Genomic DNA, 27198 nt, shown 5'->3' with positions numbered 1-27198 from the left:
GTATCAGTCCGTTGAACATGGCCTCTCTGAAATTAAAAGCACCTTTGTGGGCTTTAAGAACAAATGCAAAGCTGAAAACATCTATCATTAATGGAATATAAGGTATGTATTCTCATTGGATCAATTTAATCAGTCAGTGGCATTAGAGGTAAGATGAAAAACATGATTCTGTTTATTTTTTATGAGTTTTACAAACCCGAACAGTCTTTATTAATTTATTTGAAGGTATAATAGAATACCAATTCACCATCATAATGGTCTGCAGTCAAGAAAAATTCTGAATGCAAACACATGCCATTTAGGAAAACAGTCTAGGAATACAAAATCACACCCAAATATGTACTTAAGATTTAAAAGTCTTGTGAAGGTGTCTATACATTGACATGTATATTTACCACACAAATATTTATTCAATTTCCAGATATCACAATAATTCATTAACATATTGCCACTGAAGTAAGGGCCAAGGGTCTCACAAGACCATTAAAGCCAGAAATTCAACATCTTCAGATGTTTAAAGAACTTGTGAAACAGTACCTAAAAGGCCAAAGAATAATTTGACATGTATTCAAGACATACACTTGACAAATAGAGCAATACAATACTACAATTCTGGTGATTATGGCATACATGTAACAGGCAACACAAAGGTTGCATGTTTATGACATGGTTTGGAAAGTCCAATACAGTTCCCTCATATACATGTATTGTCAATAACCTGAATACTATAGTATATCACTTCCCTTTAATTAGGGAGTTACTGACTTAGTACTATAATAACCTCTCTAGGGCTCTAGTTCATACCGGTAGAATATTCAAATTCATAAAATTCATCAGTGACAAATGATGGAATTCATTCCCCCGCCCAGCCCTCATTTTCATGAGCAGACATGGAGTGTAAGTCTAAGGTTCTGAGTAATGAGGCATATACCAAGGCTGACAATACATGGCATCGGCTCCACCTCTATATTTCAATAGCTTGTAACATGTCCTTGAGATGTTCTGTGAAATATGGTCCAGGAGCCTGTTTATATAGAGTTACTACAGTAATGTAGTCATGGTAACAGAGCTCAGCAGCCAATCACAATCAAGGTTTCCATTGTAGTTTTACTATACCGGTATTTGTAACTCTTCATGAAACAGGCCTTTGATCGCTCATCTTCGGCATTTTCACCAAATTGTTTTCTTTTACCGTCTTCTAAAATATACCACTAAGGGCAACTTAGCTATGATTGAAGGTAACTTTTGGTCTACATACATGTATGGCTCTTAATATGTTTATTTGACAAACACCTTATGTTCATTTAACATCCCAGAACAGACATTCCCTTCCAGAATAAATGGAGTTCAGTACTGAAGATTTGATCTGGCAAAATACCATAATGATGCTATAATATGGGGATCAACTATCTTTGAACATGCCTTCAAATTGTACATACAAGGTTAAAACATATTAAAATGAAAATAATATTAACTCATATATTTTGTATAATTCCCAATAAAGCACCAGGGCTTTAAAATCGAAATATCTGGGTTCTCTTTTAAACAAACATACCATGAAAAACTACTAGTATGTTTTATCACCAGCTTATCAAATACCATGATGTAATAAATAGCTTGTATTAGTTACCATAGTTTTGTGATCATACAAACTTTGACTATTGAGGACCCAGGTTACTTGACCAATTCTTCACATACTATCATTTACACATACAATGAAACAAGGAAAATGGACCTGCAACACACAGAAACGTTTGGGTGAAAAAAATCAAGTCCATAGCCTATACCAAAAGCATTTTTTTTTTGGGGGGGGAGTACAAATTATATTTGTTAATAGTGCTGTGTCTTGTACTGCATCTTGAGCTCCATGTGTTACGTTGATACTCACAGACATTGATAAACAATGTCTGTGAAAATAGATGCATAATCTAAACAATAAGACCAATATTATGGTGTGGAAATATTTATTCACCATTAGTGACTTTTTTCAGCATATTCATGTGTTGTACTATACACTCTTTTGGATAGGTTTCGTGTGCAGAAAAATAGCCTTACATTGGACTGCTGTTGAACAAGCAAAATTAGTCAAATTTGAACCACTGCACATCATTCAGCTTCGATATGAATCTACATTAAGTCAAAAGTTTAGTTGGCCCTAAACCAGAGACGTGGTTGAGATATTGTGAACGTGAAATACAGTGATCTCAACTTCACAAAGAGATTAGCTCTGAGATTTTTCAGAATTGTCTCGGGCAGTGTGATGTTTCGGTCTCAAAGACAAAGTAACCAATCTCGCTCTCGATCAGGATACAAAATTTAGATCATACAAAACTGGGTTCAGAAAAAAAGATCTACTAGTATACATTGCTGATTTTTTTGCCTAAGATATATTATTAGACTCACAATTTTTTCCAACATGTATTCCAACTTCAGATCAGCTGATAATCCACTGTTTTCTAGTGAAATCTTTTAGGTTCAACACATGAATGCCCTTGAAGTGAACTAATGCACAAGCCTCACCTTTTGCTGCTGACATTTACTCAACTTTTGGCATTGGCATTGCACGATTGGATCATAATTCATGACTAAGTTCTGACCAGTGTACGGAACAGAAACTAGTCGTTAAATATGTGCCACTTGTGCCATGATATGCATTAACATGATTTGGCTCAAAAAAATTTGTGCACAATTTATGAATAGTTCACAAAGATCCCAAAATGTGATGTGCCAAATCCTGAAATTTTGGCACAACACTTTGTGCATTGTCCCGCATACTTCACATGGCAGGATTCAATGCGCAAATTAGTGATATTCTAATCAAGGCTAAAAATTGTGAAAGTGTCATAGTAGCATTAGATCATTCAGCCACTTCTGAACCAACGCAAGCGATGACATGGTCACCTTATTTGCAATGAAGAAAATCAGTAATATTTCTTTTCCTACTGACCAAGTAGTTAATCCAAAGCATCTTTACCATTAGGTAATTCCTCATTTTTCACCCATCATTATTCGATCATTAATTCTGCATTTCAACATTAAACGAAAAATGACTTTACACAATGTACAACACACTGTACACAAGAGCCCTATTACATAAATCTTAGCAATTGATCACAGTTGATTTTTAATAACTATATATGTAATCCTTTGTATAGATCATCTGTACAATCAATCTTAGCATTGTGGGCTCTGGCACGGATCCAGCCAGGTAAGATACAATAGTTTTTGGGAGGCCAGATATATATACAAACAATATGGCCCCCAAAATGCTATTGTGTCTTATGCCTGGGTCTGTACCTGTGTGGGCTCTAGGAGCTACATTTGATTTTCTGAATAAACCAAAATTAAATAATATACCACTGATCAGTCTGGGTGAGTAGAGCTAGGCTCCTAAATATAATTTATTCTGCTCATATTTGGCAAGAAAATAAGGAGGGAAGGGCATATGTCTTTCAGACTTAACCCCCCCCCCCCAAAAAAAAAAAAAAATCCAACAAACCTGTTTATGTATTAGAGGCATGACTGCAAAGAGTTTTTAAAATTGCTGTTAAAGAAAATCAAGTGTTCTATTGCTATAAAAATCATGTGTGAACTGAGTTACATCATACATTTAAGTCTGCCAAAGTTGTCTTCTAAATGTCAAATAATTACATGAATTAAAACAATATTCAGACCAGATTGCACAATGTGCTATACACCTCTTCTGAATGGTATTTCTCATTACCAGTAGTCATTCAGATTTCTGTGATTCTGACAGGTTTGACTTAGGCAGTATATCTTATAATCAGAAAATGATACAATAGGACAGTGAAATTGAATTTGAAATTCTCTATACAGTCATGCCAGTGAAACAAATTTTTTGGGGGAAAATAGTGAGGGAAGATTTTCTCTTTTGGAAATGTCTAGTAAAAAAAAAAAGAAGAGCAAAGTGAGGCAATGTATCTTTAGCTTCAAAATCCTAGTTTTCCTCAGAAATCTTTGAAGTTCAGCATAATGCTACATATAAATCACACAACAGGTCAATGCAAAATGGAACATTCCTGAATTTCTATCCAATACAAAAAGAAATATCCTTGTTTACTATTCAATCTAGTAAGTTTTGTTATGAGGGTAGACTCCAAACAAAGTAAGTTAACAACTAATATTAGAGATTTCCTGAAATATTTGTGCTTCAGGTATGAAGTGCATATATAGTATTTGACGAGACTGCTCAAAATTGTACTGCGCTTTCGGTATTGAATCTTATGTTGAAGTCCACCGAAAGATTGAAACTCTTTACATAGTTTAGAATAATCATTTCCCAAAAATGATTCAAATCTACAATTGTTAGTGTTGAAGTATACATGTAAACTGTACACCCACATATTTGAGACTTGCTGTTTTAAGACCTCATCATTCTATTTTGAAATAACATGAAAATCAATCTATTGGACTGAACAATGCCTTGGTAATGAAGATATTATCTGCCAAAATTATATAAATTTTAAGTTAGTGTTCACACCATCTAATTGGTGTGCTTCTTCTTGAAGACGAAAAAGTAGTATTTTTTCAATATTTTTATTTTTTCATTGCCTTTGTAAGGAGAAAATGGGAAGATGCAGGAATTTAGTATAAGAGTCATGAAACAAAAATGGCACAATTTACCAGGTGCATGTATTAATCAAGTGATGAATATATGCTGAGGCTCCAATTGAAAATATGCAAAATCTGGACCTGGCATATTGATGGAAAACGCATGAACATGTCTGTTAAGCAGGGAATTTAAACTTTCCTTTGCAGGAAACTGAAATCGTCCTCGTAGCAAATTGTTGTCTAACTTGTAAGATGGATCAAATTTCCTCAGAGTTGTACCATCTTGGCTGCTATGGCAACAGCTCCTGTCAATGCTGAATATACTGTGCTATGAATCTTTCTAGTTCATTGTCCAACCACCCAGCTTTATTCCTGCAGTAGAAAAAAACACATTTGTAATAGGGTATATTTTGTATTCAGACAGCCTATCAACATGGAATTTGGTGGATTAATAATACAGTGCGCCACCTAGCGGTTGCAGCGGACAGGCCAAAATCCGCAATGCCTCATGGGAAAAAGTTGACCTCGAAATGAATGTGGCATGCGCTGTTTGGCTCGCATATGCTGTGGACCATGAGAGAGAAATTTGCCGCATATTTCTTTGTGAAATTTAGATCATTTTTCGGTGATTTCTTACTCTGCTTTTGGTATAGTTTTCAGACTAGCCAGTGAAGTGGATGGTAAACACACACACAGTCACATTGTAGTACACTAGCACTGTCTGGCACCTGCCATGTCAGCCCCGAAGTTAAATTGAAATTGGCTTGTCTACTGCAATCGATGGGTGGCGCACCATATTGTGTATCCACTAAATAACAATTCCTCTAAATTAAAATGTTTTATGTGACTGGTTTTAAGAAATTACCCCAAAATATAAATACCACTCACCCCCTCCCCATGATATAGATGTACAAATATACTGCCCACCGATTATATGGGTGTGTAAACACCCCCACCCTTTATGCTAAAATGAGCTTTGCCTTGATTGTAGGCATAATTCAAAAGAAAATAGATTTACTTTCAAGTGATGTTGGTATACAGAAATACCCCCCCCCCCCCCCGGTCCCCATAATACAATCTGAATCCATGGACTTTGCCTAAGTAATGAAGATATTATCAGCAAAAATTATATACATTTTAAGTACAATGGGTGTGCAGACAACCTCCCCAATCATAATACACTAAATTACCTCATAAGCTTTGCCTTGGTAATAAGGCCTTCTAATCTCTTAGTCTCAATCTCCATGTCAACAATCTCTTTCTCTAAGCTTTGTTTAGCATTCTCCACCTCCAGAGAAAGACGAGCAAACGTACCAGATAGTTCTCTGTAAATAAAACAGGAAGATTGATGGTTTAATCCAATATTCTGAAATGGAAGTTTGGGAAAAGCAACACTGTGCAGTTTAAACTTGCTATGACACTTTTCAAAATCTATAAACTTCTACAAGATTATGCCAAACTGATCAGGCACATTTTAAGAAATTAACACATGTCTTGATCTTTAAATGCATCTATCCCAATTCATTACTAATTTATATGAATGTGTATGTACTAAAACAGGTAAAATGTAGAGGAAATGAAATACACATGTGTTTTACAGGATAAATTTTGTAATTTTACATTACGATTGACTTTTATCGGGTGCCTGATCAATATAAAATATATATGTGTCTTTCTCTTTAAAGTGCAATATTAAATCAACTTGGAAAATTATAAATAATCTCTTAAACAAGAAAAAGAATAAAAAAGGAAACAAAATTGATTTGCTTGAAGTTGATAAAGTTAATATAACAAATAAGAAAGATATATCTAATATTTTCAATGATTTCTTTATTAAAATTGGTAAAAATTTACAAAATCAAATTGACACTGATGATGATTCTTTTAAAGATTATCTTAAACACCAAAATACACATTCTATTTTCTTTAAACCAATAACTCAACGCGAAATAATATCCATAGTTATTCCTGTTCATAAAAGGGAAAGCATGACCGTTATAAGTAATTATAGACCAATCTCAATTTTGCCTAGTTGCTCAAAAATACTAGAAAGAATTGTTTATAACAGATTGATTGCCTTTCTTGACAAAAAACACCTTCTTAATCCCAACCAATTTGGATTTCGCAGGTCTCACTCAACGGACCTTGCGTTGTTGAAATTTTATGATTATGTATCTAGTTCTCTGGCTAATCGTGAGCACGTTATTGGTGTATTTATGGACCTGAGCAAGGCATTTGACACCCTTGACCACTCAATACTGCTTTATAAACTCCAACATTATGGAGTAAGGGGCGTTGCCCTAAATTGGTTTACTAGTTATCTTTCAAATAGAAGACAATACACATGCTATAACTATTCTAATTCTGGTATATCAGTTATGAGGTGCGGTGTAACGCAAGGTTCTATATTGGGTCCATTATTATTTCTGATTTATATTAATGATATTTGTTTGGTATCAAACACATTGAATTATATATTATTTGCTGATGACACAAGTGTTTTCCTATCACACCGTGATATTGATATCTTAGAAAACACCATTAATGTCGAACTTCCGAAACTATCTAATTGGTTTAGAAGTAATATGTTATCACTGAATGTAAAAAAGACTAATTATGTACACTTTAAAGGCAGGAAGTCTTGTCCTGACCATGATTTAAGATTGAAACTTGACAATGCTTTGATTGAAAGACAGACATCTACGAGGTTCCTTGGGGTCTATATCAATGATCAACTTAACTGGAATGATCACATGAAACACATCAGTAAACCAATTTCTCGAAATATAGGTATACTGTATAAAGTTAAGTACCTTGTACCTTATAAAATACTTTACATGTTGTACAATACTCTTATTTTACCTTATGTGTCATATTGCAATATTCTATGGGCAACATCAACGAGTGTCACAAACCCAATTCTTTTGTTGCAAAAGAAAGCAATTCGCATTTGTGCTGGAGTTGGTTACCGTGATCATACACGCCCTCTCTTTATAAAGCTACAATGTCTTACTGTTGATGATGTCCATTTTCTTCAAACTTCCCTTTTTATGTATCGGTTTAATGCCAAAATGTTACCTACCTGCTTTTCCAATATGTTTCAACAAAATAGTGCTATCCATACCTACCACACAAGACAAGCATCTAATATGCATTTGTATAACCCTCGCACACTGTTGGCTCACAAATCTATCAGACATTATGGACCTGATGTTTGGAATTTGATACCTACTAGTACTAGGAATATATTATCAGTGCATTCCTTCAAAAGTGCGGTAAAACGCATACTTGTCTCTAAGATGTAATTTTGTTGTACTGTACATTTTAAACTTAAATATTGATATAATTTCAATTATTATTACGCCTCACACACTCCTTGTAAATATTTGTAAATAGTTGTGGAACATAATAATTTGTTATTTGGTTTTCTTTGTTTGTTTGTTATTTTTTTTTTTTTTTCTTTTTTTTTTCTTTCCCCTCATTGTGTAATCGTTAGTTTTGACTTTTCAGTATTGGTTTTATATTCATGTATGTATTTCATATATCCAAAGGTCTGACAACAGCTCAAGCATCTGCTTATTTTGTCATACCACTGCATGTCTGCAACCTTGCTATAATCAGTTATGTTAATGTTATGTTAATCATCATAATTATACATTAGTATTATGTAAAATTTAATGTAATCAATTTTGTGATGGTCACACTATGTACATTGTCATGACATGCAGAAATAAATAAATAAATAATAAAAATAAATAATAGTTGATAAAATAAAAAATAATACTAGTGCAGGTATAGACAATATAGATAATAAGAGTTGTAAAATTTGTCATTCATCTTATTAGTGCCCCGTTGTGTAAAATATTTAATAAATGTATTTCATATGGAACTTTTCCCTCTGATATGAAAATTGCTCGTGTAACACCGATTTTTAAAAAAGGTAATCACAAAGATGTCAACAATTATATACCAATTTCAGTACTAACAATTTTCTCTAAAATTCTAGAAAAATGCATATACAAAAGGCTTAGTGATTTTTTTGTAAAACACAATACTCTTATAAATAATCAATTTGGATTCCGTCAAGGACATACCACAGCTACTGCAATACTTAATCTTATTAATAATATCAATAAAGCAATCAATGATAAAGAATATGCTCTTACTATATTCATTGACCTTACTAAGGCTTTCGATGTCATAGATCATAAAATTTTATTACAAAAAATGTATCATTATGGCATTAGGGGTACTCCTTTACAACTTTAATCAAGTTATTTATCTAATCGTAAGCAACTTACAATTGTTAATGGAATCAAATCCCAATTTAAACAGGTCAATTGTGGAATCCCCCAAGGTTCAATCCTCGGCCCCCTTATGTTTTTAATTGATATAAATGACATGCCATATTCAACCCAACATTTAAACTATATTTTATTTGCGGACGACACCAGTGTATTTTGTAGAGGTCCCCAACTTTATTCAAATTTGTTAACACCCAATTAGCCAACATAAGTAATTGGATGAAGTCCAACAAGTTAATCTTGAACATCACTAAAACTAATTATATTTTATTTGGAACTAAAACCACAATTTCGCCTGACTTAAACTTGTTTAATAGAAATGAAAAAATTACACGTGTATCTCATACCAATTTTTTAGGAATAATCATCGATAATAAATTATCCTGGAACAATCATGTAAATAATTTATGTAATACTCTGTCTAGAAATGGAAAAAAAATTCAAAGAAGTATAACACTGAAAATTTCATCTTAATCTGGTGTGCGAAAATTATTTGCATTTGCATTGCAAAAAAGCCATACTACCTGAGTTGTGCATATCACTGCAAAGCTTAAACATTAAAAACATTATTGTACTTTGTAATCTTTATGAAATATTCAGTGTTATGTACAGAAGAATAAGCAAACTTGGACATCTATGCATGTATTCACTAAATACTTACTGTTGTATCTGATGACTGAGGTTGGAACTTGTAAAGCTTACAAGAAGCTTTAGCTTGTCCGAGGCATAGTCCACAAACTGTTTCTTGAAAGTTCTCTCCTTGGCACGGTTTGTCCATGTGAGGCGCTCATAGAGGTAAACCACACCATATAGACCACCCCCTACTACCAACACCCTCCAACCTACAGATTTCCATACCTAGAATGAAAGATGAAAGAAAACATTATATCTCTTCAAGGTAACCTTGATGATCATAATAGTGGCAATGATTTTGATGATGTCAAAGATGGTGATTGCAATAATTATAATACCAATGACCATAATAAAGATAATGATCATCATAGTCATTATAACAATTATGATAATTGATGACTATGATGGTTGTGATGATGATGACTGATAAAAATAATGTTGCTGTTGATGAAGTTAATGGCAGCGGTAAGATGATGGTGATAGGGACAACAATAATGATAAACTCACTACTCAGGACAGAGTATACAAGAAACTTGGAGGAGAGTAAAGGGCGAAAGAAAAGAAAAGGAGTGAAGTAAAGATAGATTGGAATAGACAGATATACTCACTATGCCTGTAACAATCATAAGACCAACTGATGTTCTTGAGTAGAGTGATGCTATGCCAGACAACATGGCTACTGTCATGTCCGTTGATGAAGGTTCTTCTGTGACTGTTACTCCAGGAGGGAGATTGGTTGGCTGCACCTATACAGATGACGCAAATCGATTAACTATAAATGTACTCACAATACCATTATCACGCTTGGGGTAAAGTTAGAAGGAGGACGTCATATTAAAGAAGCAGTCTTTACCTATTAGTAAGTTCTTTAAAGTACATGTTGTACGACCCTTTATTTGTTAAGGCCAAAATACCATATTGCTTCAGTGCAAGGTAAGGGTTAGGGTAATAAATCATAATTATTTGATGTAGGGTTTAAACTAAGGTAGCACAGGAATTTAACAAGGAACAATAACTATAGAGTCAAGTTGTCCTATCAACCTCAAGCATATAAACATACCATTCCAGTAAGACCAGCAAGAGTAGCTCTTGTCCCTCTTGGTCCTAAAAATCTATTCATAATTGCAGTGAGACCGAGTGAGAAGCGGAATTCAATGTTTTCCTTGAAGTCTGCAAAGAGGTGCTGGCAGTCAAGGCGGTAGCTGAGATCAAAGTCCCTACGGAAGAGGAGGCCTTCGACTCTCTCCTTGGAGTCCTCTGGTAACAGGGCTGACATCCGTTCTAGATGAAAAAAGAATTGTAGTTTAAGAAAAAGCAGTTTCCTTAAAATGGATGTATAAATATTTGAAATTGATTAGCTACAACCCATGCAATTATTTGATTCAATAAAGAATACCAGGAGGAAATTCACAGAATTAAGGAGAGGGTAGGATTTGAATTTAAGGTTCACTCAAGCATGATGTCTGCCAGGGTAGAAAATTTTAATTTTTAAAGGCTATCGTTTTTTTCATATTTGGGTGATTGCAGAATTTTGATTATTTCTTTAATTTTAAGGAATAATTTTTTTAGGGGTAGCATGCGATTATGCAGAAAAAGCAAATATCATTATTCTGCTGTAGTTAGAATATTGATTTTCAATAATCTTAAATATTTGTTGTGACCGATATTAAAGCGACTCTAGAAAGAATAGCTGCCCCAAGATAGCTCCTAAAATTCCCCTTAGGAATTTTAGGAGCTATTTGTGCTGTCATCAGGGCGAAATCACCCATCGCCCTCATGTATTTTCTACCCTGATGTATTATAAGAAACCCTCAATAGTCTGAATATAATGGTCAAACATAAATGCTTAAACGTTTCTTTGGCTGAGAGTAACAACTTCATATTTCTACTGTAGGCAGAGTGATGATTATCCTTACAGATCACATTTCGTCGTCTTGTGAATTTCAACTTTTGCAGACAAATGATTGTTTTGGTACATCAAACACACCGTGCCATATCGACTTATTATGGTTTTTTGAGATTGATGGTAACATGTACCCCCAGATTTTCAGCAAGGGCCTACCCTGAAATACATCGTATAAGGCACCTACCAAATGTCAGAGCCGCTCTAAGTACACATGTGTATTTCTCATAATTTTTTAAACTCAAAAGTCCACAAATATATTTCCATATCTAAAGCTCACAATTATGGGAAATGAAGGAAAACTACTGTGGAAGCTACCTAGTGCCTTTCAATGGGGAGACACAGGTGCCTAAACAACATCACATGCTCTTTGAGTTTGTTTGAATTGGTCTAACCTGTCATCTGGGTCTGGACTTCCTCTACTGATTGTTTGATGTTAGCTGAACACCTTGCTGCTAGGTTCTGGCCAAGACCTGCTTCTACATGCTTCTGAAGCTCCTAGAAGAATTAGAGAAGTAAAGTGATTGAAGGAATGAGAGAAAGACGAAAGGTAGCTTGGTGCTTCATCAATATTGATCATCTGATGAATAAAATCCAAGACCTGCCAACCTCTGGGAAGGAAAAATTGTATTCTGTGATTAAAAAAAATGTATTTTCCCCCAAAAAAGTGTATTTCATAATAAAATGCTTTGTGCACTTGCTCATCGCGGCGCTCAAGATGCATGCAAACTAAAAAGCGCACTGCTCTTGCAGATGAAAAAAAAAACATTGAAACATGTGTATATATCACCCTGGTTTTACCAAAATGATTGAAAAAAAGTTACCTGAAATTACATTGACCTAATAACCATATTTGTGTAATTTTTTTTTTTTACAAAAACACATTAAAAAAAAAAAAAACGTACTCCCGTATTTTGGTTGCAAAAACGTACTAAATACGCCAAAAACGTACTGGTTGGCAGGTCTGAAATCCCTGGATGTTGATGGGCATAGTTGCACTGGTCACTGACTATTATGGTGACTGACAGAGCAATGCCCAATTGACACTTGCACGCTTTGTGTGCTTGCATTGCCCCGCATTGAGGCGTGCCAGTGCGAGACACATTATGGCACAACTTTGCTATATCACTTCACGCATTGTCTTGACAAGTTCACGACATAGTTGTGACATGTTTCTGCATTGCTTGCGCATAGTTCACGCACTGTCCCGACGTGCTTTCAGCAAATATTCTCGACACTCTATTCTGTGACGTATCTAGCGCAAATTTAAATATTTCAACGTTCTGGTGTTGATGCCCTCTGCGTTCATTAATTAGGATCACTTACACTGATCACGTGGTCTGTACTCACAATTTTGCGCATAAACTATGAACTATTTGTGAAGTATGCTTAGCCTATGTGTAAAGTATGCGCGAACCTGTCGTGAACTGCGTGCCACTACCCAGGGGGTGTGCCTTTTATTTTTCTTTTTTGACAACATGCATTGGCACGACTAGGTTGCGCATAGTTCACAAATTTGTAATGCGTGCTAAAATTTTCAATATGTTGAAAATTTTGGAATGCATTTCATGCACTGGCACGCACCTACCCGCGATGCATTAAAAATGTGTATTTTGGTCTGCATTAATTGCCCATGGAGTATCAGAGCGTATCCCTAAAAAGGACCGAAATCCAACGATTATTCCATAGGCTCCTGTACAAAATTTGCCATTGAATATGAGACCATATTCAACAGTCTAGAGCGCATGAGCGAATGTGTAAAATATACAACGCGTATAATGAAAGCAATGTGATGCACAGCATAGAGCACAATTACGCTCAGTGACGTCATAATGAACTACATGTTAGTCGCCTGACAACGACCAAATTTGATCCTATGAAGTGATGATGCCATGTGATAAGTGATATGACTTGTTAAATCAAATTTATCCCTCTTTTTTTTGGGGGGGGGGGGTGGGATAGATGATAATTATATTGGATTTCATGAAATACCAGAAATATTCCACTTGTTAGGGCCAATATTCCACTCATCTGCGATTCGTGGAATATTTGCCTAAACTTTTTCTGGCATTCCATTCTGAGCCATCCAATATAATATAATTATTAACAATTCTGTCAGAAGCTTTTTTTTCTACTTTGGACAAATTGAGATCAAACTGATAAAGGGCTCTCATTTAACTTTTTTTCTTTGGTTGCCAGCTTAGCAATTTATAATATACTACTAGTATACTATAGGTTGCCCAGCTAGCAACCTAAGAATTGAGCAAATTCCATCCCTCTAATCAATTGCTCTACAAGACATTGCCATACATACATCCTATATAAAAACTTAGTTTTATTCAACATAAATATATAGTTCACACACGGCACTCAACTCTTGTCCTATAGCATTACTATTTACTACTAAGGATAAAAGGAAAACTGTATATGAAATAACACATCCATATTTGCACATATACCCTTATTTGAAATCAATCAAGGTTTATCTATCACTGCCAGCAGCACTTGCCCTACTTACACACAAATGATGTAACATACCTCCTTATAGACCTGAACTACTAATGACTCTGGATGGAAAGGTTTGTCAAACTGATCCACAAGAGGGGATAATCTTCTGATCTCATCTGTCATGGTAGCTGATACCTACAACATAATAATAATAATATAATACAGTCAATCAATCAACTCCAAAAGAGGATAAGGTCATTTTTGTGATTGAAAAAAAAGATAATTGCAGGAGAAAAAATTTAATATCTTCATAGGCAGCCATCATGAAATGTAGAGAAAACAATGTTTCTAAAGGCCCTGTTCAAGCCTGTTGTGTGCTGGGATTTTCCTGCATGCATCAAGTTGATCTATGGGCAGACAAGGATTTTCACAATTTTTTTACGCATCTTACATTCAAATTACTGTCTAATTGCATGTGACCTGCGTGGATGGTGTGTGAGAGTGTGGAAACTGATCTGTGATAGTAACGGGCGATGGGATGTACCTGCATCAAAACTAACCAATAACCTCCAACAAATTTTTAACATGTACAGGACTTTCCTGTGGGCAAACCTGACTTGCATGCCCTCCTGCATTACTGTGAGCAAATTACATACAAGATACTGTCCATTGCGAGTGACCTGGGAGTGCCAAAAGCTGTAAATCACAATTCACATGCAATGCTTGAAAGGAAAATGTGACAGGTCTTAACTCTCATTATACTCGACAAATTTCATCACTTCACTGTCGCGCGAATTTTTTTTGACCGCGCCGCTCGCTGACTCTTTAATTTGAAGTCTTGCGCATCTTTTGAGACCAAAGTATGCGGTCCTGAAATTACGCAACATTTTGTAAGTGCAAGTCAGACCAAAAATTGCTCAAAAGCGTGATTCTGTATACAAGGTCAATGAAAATTGTGTTTTTCAACCAAAAATCATTAATGTATGATTATTTTTTTTTACTTTTGTTGATTTAAATGGATTTATTTTATGCTATTTATGACCACAAAAGGGTCCCTGACAAAGTTCATAGGCAAAAACAATAAAAAACAAAGATTAAAAAAAAAGAAATACATTAAGAATTTAATAAACAATAAAATACATAAGAAATTAAATATATTTTTGCAATTCTTTGCAGATATTTGTTGGAAATGTAAAAATTGATACTCTCACCAAAACTTAGCATTCTACTAGCTATATAAATTGACTTATGAGCAAAAACATACACAAAAAACAAATTTAGAGCAAATTTCATACGCTTATTTGCATAAATAATTAACAAAAAAAGATGAGGAAAATAGCCCAGTTAAAATAGGGTAGAATTTGCTCAAATCCCTTATCCAGACTCTTTGACTACTTAATTCTTTCCCTGAAATATGCTTTTGAGGGGCCATATAATAAACTTTTTTCATAAATTATGTAAGACTATACATGGGAGTATAGGCATGACTGTTCATCTTTTCTTGTTCAAATTTTTTCTTTTTAACGTAATGGAAATTAACTTTAAGGGTATACCAAAAAAAAAAACTTGTAATAAACATGAGAGAAAAAAATGAAGATTAGGGATACTCCAGGCCAGAAAATAAAAGATTTGAACAGATAAAGTTAAAAAAAATAAAAACGATAAAAATTTAATCAGAATCAAACAACAATAATGTTATGACATTTGTCTTGTTCATGTCTTCATAAAATATTTAATGAGCATTTCATAAAGGACTTTTAACTATGGTATAACTTCACCGTTATGGCAACTACCAAGGTAACCTTGATTCTGATTGGCTGCTGAGCCCTGTTAACATGGTAGTTGTCACAATGGCAAAGTTACAACAGTTGTCAGTCCTTAATGAAACGGGCCTCAGTTCTTGACAAATTTTCAGCTGCTGTTTGGTTAATTTTACTCTATTTATTTAGATATAATCATTTTCCCCCTGGAGTACCCTTTTAGTTCTCATAAAATCTTTAAAATAAAAGTTTTGTATTCAAATCCTGTTTACAAACAGGATTATCTTTTATCTACTTAGATTGGATTTCACCTTAAGCTGGTGGGAATGCAAATAATAACTGATCTACCACAAGAAAAGGTCACCAGTTGGGCAGGTGTGTAATTTACAATCAGCTTTATGAAACACTACTAAGGTTTCCACAGGCAGCAATGTGTAGAGAATATTGCCCTTACCTTTGATTCTGATTGTTCAGATACATCCTTAATCCTCTCCTTACTCTCTAAGCTTAATATCTTCATCTGATCCTTCAGGTAATCTAATCTATCGTTCTGATCCTTTCGCTTCTCGATGCATGCGGCTCTGTATCAACAGAAGGGACGAAAGGAATATCACATGCGACCTTTAACCAAGCCTTGAAATAAGCAGCTGCAGACCAGGGGCAATTTTTCAAAAAAAAATGCCCCCGGCTCACTGGCTTTTTACAGGAACCGGGGGCAATTTTAAAAAAAATATATATAACGGTGAACCACACCGCAAATTTGTTTATAGTAAGCGCAGCTCCTGCAATTTTTTAATTAGTACATGAATAGCATGCTAAGTATTAGGCTTATTCAAACGTATTTAAGAAATCAGATTTAAATGTTTAAGTGTGATTTGACACCCTCACTCCACATCCCCTTTACAACCACACACACATGGGCTTATTTATTTTTCATCTTTAATGAACCACGAACAATGAACCCCCCAAAAAAAATAAATCTTAATAAATGAATAAAATAAAAATCTAAAAAAAGAGAGAAAGATGGAGAAAGAGAGAATTCTTTGAAGATCATCAAATTATAATAAATTTAGAAAAAAATAAACAATTTAAAGTTTTTTTTTCATGGTTAGAATCACGGGTGTGGGTGAGTGTTTGTGTGTGATTGTGAGGTGCACTTGGATTGCATATTAATCATGTTAAAGAAATGAAGAAATGAAATCAATATCTAACTCAGTCTATTCAAATTCCAGCACATAACCACAAGCTATGTACATGTATTGTAGGTTCATGTACCTTAAGTTTTTCACAAGTTATTTGAAAACGCAGATCTCCACAGAAAATGCCTTTCATTCTGGGAGAGTCTAAATTCGGTGAAAATGTATTCATTAATAACTTAAATATTCATCACAATGAAGAAATCATAAAGTTTTTTGACAGTTTTCAAAAATTAACATGAAATCTAAACTCTATCTGAAACGGAAAATCACCATCACTTAGGCCATTACTGATAGAATTCTCACCCAGAGCTCTGGCAGAGAACATGAGCTCAAACTGGCTAGCTAACACCACACTCAAGTGCACGGCGTTCTCCTATTTTTTTTTTAGATGGAGCCTTGTTTGATGATTTATTGTCTGATATTTACCCCTCTCCAAGAAAGAAATTAAAAAGCTATAATTCACAACTATAAACTAAGTGATTTTGGATTATTAAGGCTCCGTTTTGACAAGCAAAGTCGGCGACTGAGGATAAAAGACTCGCACATCGTATGTGCTGTGAACAGGGATTTATCTCCTGTGCAATTCGAATTACTTTATCGCAGAATTGTGATATCCCAACTGGAATTGTGTGCATTAGAAATTGCACATGGTAAAGTATGGAAAAACTGTTACCGCTACCGGAAGCACGCGCGCACTTGTATTACAGGAAAAAAAGACGGACGTAGCTCACTTTTTATGCCTATGGTACAGAAAAAAAGACGCACTTGGCAATTTGAAACTGTGCTTATCGTAAATTGAAAGTTACTTGATTTGGGCTTTTCAGATATTTAAATTAATGTATGATATGGCTTCACTGGTCACTCACGGCGGGCGCAATTACCTGGAAAATATTTGCGCCCGGTCATCAAAATTTTGATGATTTTGGGGCTTTATGGGCGCAATTGATGGCTTTATGAGCGCGAATTTGCGCTCAGCGCCCGCTTATTTCTAGGCTTGCCTTTAACAAAATCATGAAAATATGACATCAATTCACAACTAGCTACATGTACAAATAAACTGTTGACAGATTATAAGAAAAGTAAATATGGACCATCTGGTGCTAGTATCTTTATCCCTTAAGAACTAGCTAATATCTTTAATGACAAAATTAAACACAAAACCTGACGTCTTTCTCATTCTCATCTCTAATTTTGTCTTAACAGGCCCTACTATTTCTTTTCTTTTTCATTTTACTTACGAAGGGTGGATTTATTATTATGATGGCCATTTATCACTTTGCACTTTAAATCTTTGCCGACAGAATCGCACCTGCGCCACATTAATTTCAAGGCGCAACCTAAAAAGGGTTTTGCAATGACTATGCTAATTCAGCTCACAAAAGCTTTTGATTGGTTTAGAAAAGCTTTGTGTGTAGATGGTACAATGCGATGCACACACCACTATTGTGTATGTGTGTATGAACAGTAGACTTAATGCACTCTGTATAAACTTGGCAGTCTGCTGTATGTGGCTCTAGTCAAACAAAGCATACAAAGAGCCTTGTTCCAATATTGTATAACAAATTAATTCACTTGAATGCTAATAAACAAGCATGGCATTGATAAACTTGTGTCAAAATTGTAATTAACATTAATCTTGCTTATACTGCACTTAATGATTACTTTATGAGAAGTGTTGGCTTCAGCAGGTCAGTTAAAAAAAAGTTTATTTTCCTAACCAGGGTAGAGTGTAGCACTTTGTGGATGAATTTGTCGCTTAAGGAAATTAAAGCCCTGGGTAGGATTCAAAACCCCCAAACCCTCTGATTGAAGGAGACTATACCACAATGCTTCCACTGAACTCCTCCACACCATGTCATTATGGTGTATGCATCATCTCATATAACAACATATTTTGTCTGCACAAATTTTAAGGAATCTAGCTAAACATGAGACACTCAAACAAGCTCAATTTTTCAGAGCCTATCAAACTGAAGAGGCCAAGTTTAGATCTATGTTTCCAGTTTCCATTTTTTTGGTTACAAACCTCTTTTTAGTAGCTGCTTCTAAAACCTGTGATAAGATCTCTTGTGTGTAATCTACAATCTGTCTGCCTTGTTTGGCATGCTGCTCAAATTTGGTTCTCACAGCAGTCTGTGAAATACATTCCTGAATGATGTAAAAAAAGAAGTAAAATGTTAAGGTTAAAAGGAGTTTCGTCCTCCAAATTATTCATAGCTGGCTATTATCATTTCAATATTGTAAACATCCCATGAAGAAATGATAAACATGAGAAACTGTTAAATGGGTTCAACCTATTCACACAATGAAGATAAAAGGCATGTGAAAACTTTTAAATAATTCCAGTGCAATCTCCATCTATTTTAATGTGAGACAATAGATTGCTATTTATTGAATGCCTTGCACAAGGACAGGTACTGTGGCCAGGGATATATAGCTATAACTGAGCCTGACTGACTACCATGCTTTCGACTTTTGGGCTGATCAAACTTCCCTGATTTTTCCCTCATTTGAGGCATTTATCCCTGATTTGAGGTATTTTTTCAAATCAAATTCCCTGATTTTTCCCTGACTGGAACAAAGTAAAATAATTTTCCCTAACTTCCCTGATGGGCTGGGAACCCTTGAGTTACTGAATATGTGAGACAAAGAGCTACATGTAAGTGCTCTAGTTGGTCTATAAAAAGTAAACAGTTAAGTGTTTGTAAATAAAAATAAACAAACAAGAGTAATTTTAACATTATTCTCTGTTTGAAAGGAAGCAAGTGTAGTGAATTGAGAAGTGGCTGGGAAGGATGATCTCAAGAAACCTGTAATATAGATCATGTTGTCCAATTCTGACTTGTTCACAGAATTATTTACAATGTTTACAGTCACGCTGAACCTATTCCCACTGAATAAGTATAGTGGGATCTAGGTATGGAAAGTTAGTTTGAACTGTGTTTCAATAATGATATCAAAGGGCCAATATTCAAAGATCATATCCAGAGAAAGATGTCAAAAGAGCAAAACATTTGGGAAATAAACAGATTTTCTGGATAAATTGTACAGGGTACTTTCATAGGATTATCAACACCTTACAGAGCAATTTGAGATGTTTCGGTAGAGACACAATAAAACCGAATTCTGTTTCATTAAACACGCTCCACTTGGGGGGGGGGGGGTGCTGGCAGAAGGTTAACAGACAAACTCACCTCAAATTTTCTTTCAAAGTTCTCAAATTCAAATAATCTTGCTTGGTAACCTTCAATTATTGGATCTGTATAAAATGATAACAGGGAACAATTTCTCATGTGAAATCTGATACCTAAAAGGCTGGGCTATTTTGATGCCTAAACAGATTGGATGGGAGAGGGGCCCACTGCAAAGATCTCAGCCATTTATCACCTGAATTAACCAAACATGATGTACACATAACTAATCACATAATCTTCATGAATGCACTTGTAAGTTTAATTCAATCTATTTTTTATATCAAAATCATTAATTATGCAAATATGAAAAAAAGTTTCACAGATTTCCTATGTTTTATATTTTCTTGCTCATTTTGAACCACTCCATTTTTCAACTTCGTAATGAACATGAATTATGAATAATCAAGGGTGTGTATTTCTTTGTTTTTAATTGTCTCATATACTTCTCTATTTTGACATTTCCTTCTTTTCTTCACTGGTTAATATTTGTACAATTTATCGACATAACCACAAATAAATTGATACAAAGAGAGACATGGGAAAAATAATTTGAAACAACAAAGTTTACAAAACCATGTGATGTTTAAATAAAGTAATTAGGAAACACCTGAACATATGCATACAAGAGGGCCTTTTCATGAAAGTTGCGAGCAATGACATATGTCATTGTCTAACAGTGACTGTAGTACTACCTTGGTCACATTTGCTACGGCCGCCGTAGATTCTAAAATTTATACGGCGAGTAGCAATTCTACGGTCGCCTCAGAATTTCCACGGCCACTTACTCTAGCGGTCACATATGTTACGGTCGCTGTACGGCGTATTTTTTAATTTATGGAGAAAAAAAATCTGCGGCTGACGTCTGTCCTTGAAATCATGACGTACGGCCGCCCTAGGGCGACCCTGCGCTGGCCGTAGGTTTTTGACAAATACTACGGCAGACGCGAGGTGGCCGCAAGGCGCCCTCACGGCGGCCGCAGGGGGACTATACAGTGAGTATACCACATAGAGACATCTCTATGGTATACCATGAATTGCTTGTCACATTCATCATGATATTTTACATTAGACATTTCATTTTAGAAAGTTTTCAAAGTGTCGCACCATGCCCAAGCGCGTATTCTGGGCAGGAGGGAGGGGGGAGGGTTCGGGGCCTGGGCCCCCGGGTAGGCGAAAAAAGGGAGGAAAGAAAGGGAAAGAAAAGGGAGATAAAAATGGAGGGGGAAAGAAGAGAAAGAGAAAAGAAAGAGAGAAAGAAACAAGAAGAAGGGAAAAGGAGAGAAGGGAAAAGGGGGAGGTGTAATAAAAGTGCGGGGGCGCCAAATTGATGTTCGACCTAGGAAGGGGGGGGGGGTCGCCAAATTAATGTTCGACACTGATCTGAATAGTATACGATCAGTAATGTTCGACTTAGGAAGGGGGGCAAATTCGACCTTTGGGGTGATTCGCGCTTCGCGCTCGCATCAAATGATTAGTTAGATGACATCCTGTTAATGATTACCTAAATTGCGTTAAATGTCTAGTTTTGGAACGGAATATAAAAAAAGTTCAGCTCGCGCTTCGAGCTCGCATCGAACAATTTTTAAGTGCCCATCCTGTTCATGATTACCAATAATGCTTAGAATTTCCAAACTTTGGGTCATTTTGGAATATAGACAATTTTCAGCTCGCCCTGACAGATAGATACCCATCCTGCTCATGCTTACAACACTTCTCAGAATATTCTATTTTAAGGTCTATACACAAGCTATCAAAAATCGCGTTTGCATTATTTATTTGGACTTATGAAATAAATCTCCCTTAACCATGTTAACTTGTTTGTATGAATAAAGTTAAGATGTTAATAAATGCGTTAGTCTTAAGTAAGAACTACACCCTAGGAAACAACAACAAAAAATCAGCATTTAACTCCCCATGATAATAATAATAATAATGATAATTATAATAACGTCATATTTTACCAAAGTTAGCCGCTGGTGAAAGGGCAATATCTGTGCTTCCTGGTCACATTTGTTCTTAAAAAAAAGTGGTATTACATCATATTCATGGATAGTTTGCTTTTTATTAAGTCATCATTAAAAAAATGGTCTGCAGTTGCCCTTTTTCATGTGATTATGAAATAAGATAATTCAACATGCATTTAAGGCACCTGTTTGCCTGACGAGGAGGGGTCACCATTTTTTTCCGAAAAAGTACACATGCATATGGGCCAAAATTATAGGTCGGGTCCCGAGGTGCAAAATTATAAATACGCGCCTGGTGGCTCCCGAGCAGATAACACAAAAGGAGAAGGGGAAAGGAGGGAAGAAAAACACGAGGGCAGCCGCACGGCCACCGTACGCTCGACGTACGGCCGCCGTAGACCGTTCTATGCCATGCCTACGGCTAGTCTAATTTCTACGGCAAGCGTAGAAAAGAAAAAATGTTATAACTCCGAGTTAAAATTCTAAGGCCACCCCTACGGCCTGTAAATAGTAGGAATCCGCCGTACGTCGACCCTGCGGCCACCGCAGATTTTCTGCGGCCGCCGCAGAAATCTCTCGAATTCAGGTATCTACGGCCGCCGTAGAGCAAATGTGACCAAGGTATAACAGTCACAAACTTGTGCTTCTATGCTTATCACACAACAAGGAAAGTTCTCAGATATAACAACTTTTTTTTGTCAGACAAAAAATGATGATGACCCCCCCCCCCCGATGAAGTGAGGATTAGATCTTGAATTTGATTCATCTTTCCAGGGGGGGGTATGTATGATTTTTAGGGTAAACTACTACTGACTTGCATCTGGAGTTGACATGGTCTTTGGAATCCTGGAATTGAGGGCTTCCTTGGCTGACACAAAGAATACTCGGTCCTTGGCTTGTGCTTCAGTCACAACTTTCAGCTCTTCCACCAAGAATTTGATATCTCTCTCCAAATGCTGCCTCTTCACCTGTTGGGATAAAGCAAAAAGGACTCTAGCATGCAAAGGGGAATCCAACTTTGGTAACAAGATGATTTGTGTGAATGCACTGAGCATTGGAAACAGCAACAGAGCACCTCAGAGCAGATTTTATCTGGATAGTTGGCACTACTAGGGACAGTGATTTTCCGCGATCGCGGAAAACGGACGGAATTCACGGACAGGGCCTTTTGAAACGGAAAGTGGCATTTCAAACGGAAAATCACGGAAAACGTATTTTCCCCCAAGATACACAGAATAGCAACAGAAATTACTCCAAAATCACAACAAAATGAGAATATTAAATGGCCACAAAACCCCATAAAACACGATCTCACTTCGCTACTATCATGACAATTCACACATCGTGACTGCACTCGACATCAGCACACTCGATTGTACCCCCCACCCGTACCTGGCCGGCCGGGTTGGGTGCTTCACATGCACACATATCGTTCAACTACACGGTCGTGTGTTGCTGCCCTCTACGTTTGAAGATGTAACAGCACGATATCGTGGTCTTAAAATCCAAGATGGCGGATTGGCAAAAAGCTGTTGACTGATGATAACGATGTCCAAAAAACCCCAAAATTATTGATGAAATATCATTTCACCGTGAAATAATGCTAATAATGTGAAAGGTGAGGATGTATGCATGCTAAATGGGTTTGTAAAAATATTTTATGCACCCGCATAGATCCGATTAGAACGGATTCTATTGTGTTGTTGGTACAGTAGCAGATACAAATTTTGACCAGTGCGAGTGTACGTGTTGTGATTTTGCTATTCAATGTGTAAACGGAATTGTCACTTTTCCGTGTGTACAAAGTCTATGGGGAAACGGAATTTCCGTTTTCTGACATGCTGAAACGGAATTTGAGATTTTCTGAAACGGAAAAGGCAATTTTTTGAAACGGAAAATCACTGTCCCTACACTACCCAAATGTCTGATAATAATGTGAAAGCCAATGCAGTATGGTCAACATTGCTGGCTTCATTGCATTTGATTCCTTCATTCTCAAGAAAGCTCTAGTATCAATGATATCAGCATTATCAACATGAACATCATTCCCATTTCGAGTATTTAAGATGATTCTATTCAACTTCTTGTAGTTTTTTAAATTGTCAAAGTAGTGTAATTGTTTTGAATTGAGTTTTGATACTTACTGCTTCCATATATTCAGGTTCATTAGCAGAGGCATCCCACCTATTGTTTAGGATAAAGATGTTGGGTTTGGAGAGCTTTTCACTCACTTTGTGGAAGAAGCTTTTCTCCTGCAGAAAAAAAAGAGAGAAAAATACCAAAGAAATATTAATAAACACTACTCATAATCGCATGTAACCCATAATGAATAAATATAGAATTTTTATTATAGAAGTAAAATGCTGTGATTATGAATAAAAAGAATGTCCTCTCATATTATGTTTTCTGTTTATGTTTGTGTTTTAGCCTTTAATGAAAACAAAAATCAAAAAGAAGAGAAAAGAATGTTCAAGAAAGACATGGACATATTAATGAAAGCTATCAATACAAAAACCAGCTGAAATTAATCTTTTATTTATTTTCTAGCTTGACCCATATACCAGAATGTACTGTTCCAAATACATAAATAAAAAACAAAGCATTAAACCAAGAATGTACATACCAACAAATGCAAATAAACAATTACCTTCACTGTATTTAGTTTCTTTGCTCATACCATGGCAAAAATACATTTTTTTGTCAAAGTCAACGCTGATATGAGAAGTTAGGGTGTTTAATGTAAAGCACTAAGAGAAATATTAATTGGTGCTATATAAATATTGAATTATCATTATTATTATGACTTACAGTAGTTAGACTGAGTGAATTAATGAAAGATAGAATCTTACTGTTCTCATAAGGGTAGACTCTGCATTTAATACCAAGACGAATACATCTGCATCCATACAGTGAGTGTTGATCCATTCATCAAGATCTTGCTCCACGTCTATTCCAGGACTGTAAACATTGAGAAACAAGGAGAAATGGACAGAGGAAAGGAAGAGAAAGGGAGAGGGAGTGTCTTAAGGTGAAGAAAGAACAAGTGTAATTGACTTTGAAAACAACTCCTGGTAAGATGAACGACTTTTCAAAAGGAGTGAGAGAGAGAGAGAGAAAAACAAGTGGAACGCCTCTGGCAGTCTCGCCTGCATTACGCAATTTAATATAGCAGCAGTGCTAACTTTGAAAACTACTATAAAATAATAATTCACAAAAACATAATTCATATAATGACATAATACCACATTCATTGACCATAAATGACATTTGAACGGAGACTTAAGACTGTCAACTACACCCATGTCCACATTTCATTCACTCTATCCATAAACTTTCAAAGTTATGATGGCACTTAAACAATTACCCCAACATGGCCTAAGTTTATTGACCTTAACTGACCTTTTACTTGGTTTTGTGACCTGAAACTCACAGGGGATGTTCAGTGATGCTTGATTACTCTTATATACCTAGTTTTATGAACTAGATCCATAAACTTTCAGAGTTAGGATGGTAATTTAACATATACCTCCAACAAGGCCAAAGTTCATTGACCTTAAATGACCATTGACCATGGTCATGTGACCTGAAACATGCACAGGATATTCAGTGGTACTTGATTAACCTAATGTCCAAGTTTCATGAACTAAATCCATAAATTTTCAAAGTTATGATGGTAATTCAACAAATACCCCCAACTTGGCCAAAGTTCATTGACCCTAAATGACCTTTGACCTTGGCCATGTGACCTGAAACTCAGGCAGGATGTTCACTAATACTTGATTAACCTTATGTCCAAGTTTCATGGACTAGGTCCATATACTTTCTAAGTTATGATGTCATTTAAAAAACTTAACCTTCGGTTAAGATTTTGAAAATAATTTTCCCAACATGGTTTAAGTTCATTGACCCTAAATGACCTTTGACCTTGGTCACGTGACCTGAAACTCAGGCAGGATGTTCAGTAATACTTGATTAACCTTATGTCCAAGTTTCATGTACTAGGTCCATATACTTTCTAAGTTATGATGTCATTTCAAAAACTTAACCTTAGGTTAAGATTTGATGTTGACGCAGCCGCCGTCGGAAAAGCGGCGCCTATAGTCTCGCTCTGCTATGCAGGCGAGACAAAAACCCAATTCATTTGATTACAAATCCTTAATTCATTGACCTCTAATGACCCAAGGGAAAAACAGATTTTGATATATTAACAAAGCTAAATGGGTTTATCCAGCGAATTCACTATACTCTTGATTTTTTTACAGACATAAATTTATTTTGTATTGTTTTTAACATTGGAAAATGGAATGGAAAATAAATACCACTACTTTACCAATATAATCTTTGACGACTATCTAAGGAAACTTAGCAAGTTTTGTCACCCAATTTTAAAACAGCCATACCTTTCTCCTTGCTTGCCCAATTTCTTTCAAACTTTCACCATTCTAATTTACTTATTTTTCCTGTACAGGATTTTAATCCTGTATATATGCCTCTTTGGGGGATACTTTTCTTTTCTTTTGCCAATTTTGGGTCATGTATTCCTCATCTGATCCTTGCTTTTAGCTGGTCCCCATGAAATGGTCCAACAAAATGGAACAATTTGTTGCTGACCCCTCTACCTTCAGATCTGCCAATTATATACACCAGTAATTTTGCAGACTGTAACCAAGTCTACTGGTAATCGGAGGTGGTATTGAGTCATCAATATAATGTACTGAATGTCTTGCAGCAACTAAGCATCATTTTTAGTATAAAAATGTGACATCCAAATTGGATGAAATTTAAGTCTCAACTTAAATGTGGCAGGAGCAAATATCCTGCCACTTGACTTGAAATAGAAATTGTACCTGTCAAGAAGGACAACATCATTCATGAGAAGATGGCACTGGGTCCGTGGCCAGAAGATGTGAAGGATACTACTCTGTTGACAATCATCATGATCTCTTTCTCCTGCAAGTGCATGGGCCAACTGACTCACGGACTATAAGAAAAATATATTGAAAATAACCTGCTATGTTCAATACTGAATTAGTGGTAGGTAAGAATTTACATAAAAAACAAGATTTTAAAAATGCAAGATCTATCATTGAACACATATATTCTTATTTTTGATTCACTTGTGATGGATAATAAAAAAATGCAAGAAGAGGGTTGTTTATATAATATCCCTATTTTAATTTAAAGTCTTGATGTGAGAAACCATTTAAAAATAAATATCAAT

At 35.6% G+C, this 27198-nt stretch overlaps 1 protein-coding gene across 1 annotated transcript in view; it reads right to left on the bottom strand.

The window, feature by feature from the left end:
• Positions 1 to 1810: 1810 nt before the first annotated feature.
• LOC129253625 (mitofusin-2-like) overlaps positions 1811 to 27198 on the bottom strand; it is a 31132-nt gene continuing 5744 nt past the window's right edge. The window contains exons 5-18 of the mRNA XM_064108012.1: positions 26825 to 26958; positions 24827 to 24935; positions 24122 to 24229; positions 22792 to 22945; positions 20014 to 20078; positions 18846 to 18967; positions 16075 to 16201; positions 13951 to 14055; positions 11808 to 11910; positions 10570 to 10790; positions 10118 to 10255; positions 9538 to 9734; positions 5763 to 5897; positions 1811 to 4944 (exon numbers count right to left, since the gene is read on the bottom strand). Of these exons, the coding sequence (XP_063964082.1) occupies positions 4881 to 4944; positions 5763 to 5897; positions 9538 to 9734; positions 10118 to 10255; positions 10570 to 10790; positions 11808 to 11910; positions 13951 to 14055; positions 16075 to 16201; positions 18846 to 18967; positions 20014 to 20078; positions 22792 to 22945; positions 24122 to 24229; positions 24827 to 24935; positions 26825 to 26958 (1782 nt within the window). The 3' untranslated portion in view covers positions 1811 to 4880. The remainder of the gene's footprint in view (positions 4945 to 5762; positions 5898 to 9537; positions 9735 to 10117; positions 10256 to 10569; positions 10791 to 11807; positions 11911 to 13950; positions 14056 to 16074; positions 16202 to 18845; positions 18968 to 20013; positions 20079 to 22791; positions 22946 to 24121; positions 24230 to 24826; positions 24936 to 26824; positions 26959 to 27198) is intronic.

This window comes from Lytechinus pictus, chromosome 2 (assembly GCF_037042905.1).
Source record: "Lytechinus pictus isolate F3 Inbred chromosome 2, Lp3.0, whole genome shotgun sequence".
NCBI lineage: Eukaryota > Metazoa > Echinodermata > Echinoidea > Temnopleuroida > Toxopneustidae > Lytechinus > Lytechinus pictus.
The sequence above is the reverse complement of the archived record's forward strand: the minus strand, read 5'-3'. Positions and strand labels throughout refer to the sequence as shown.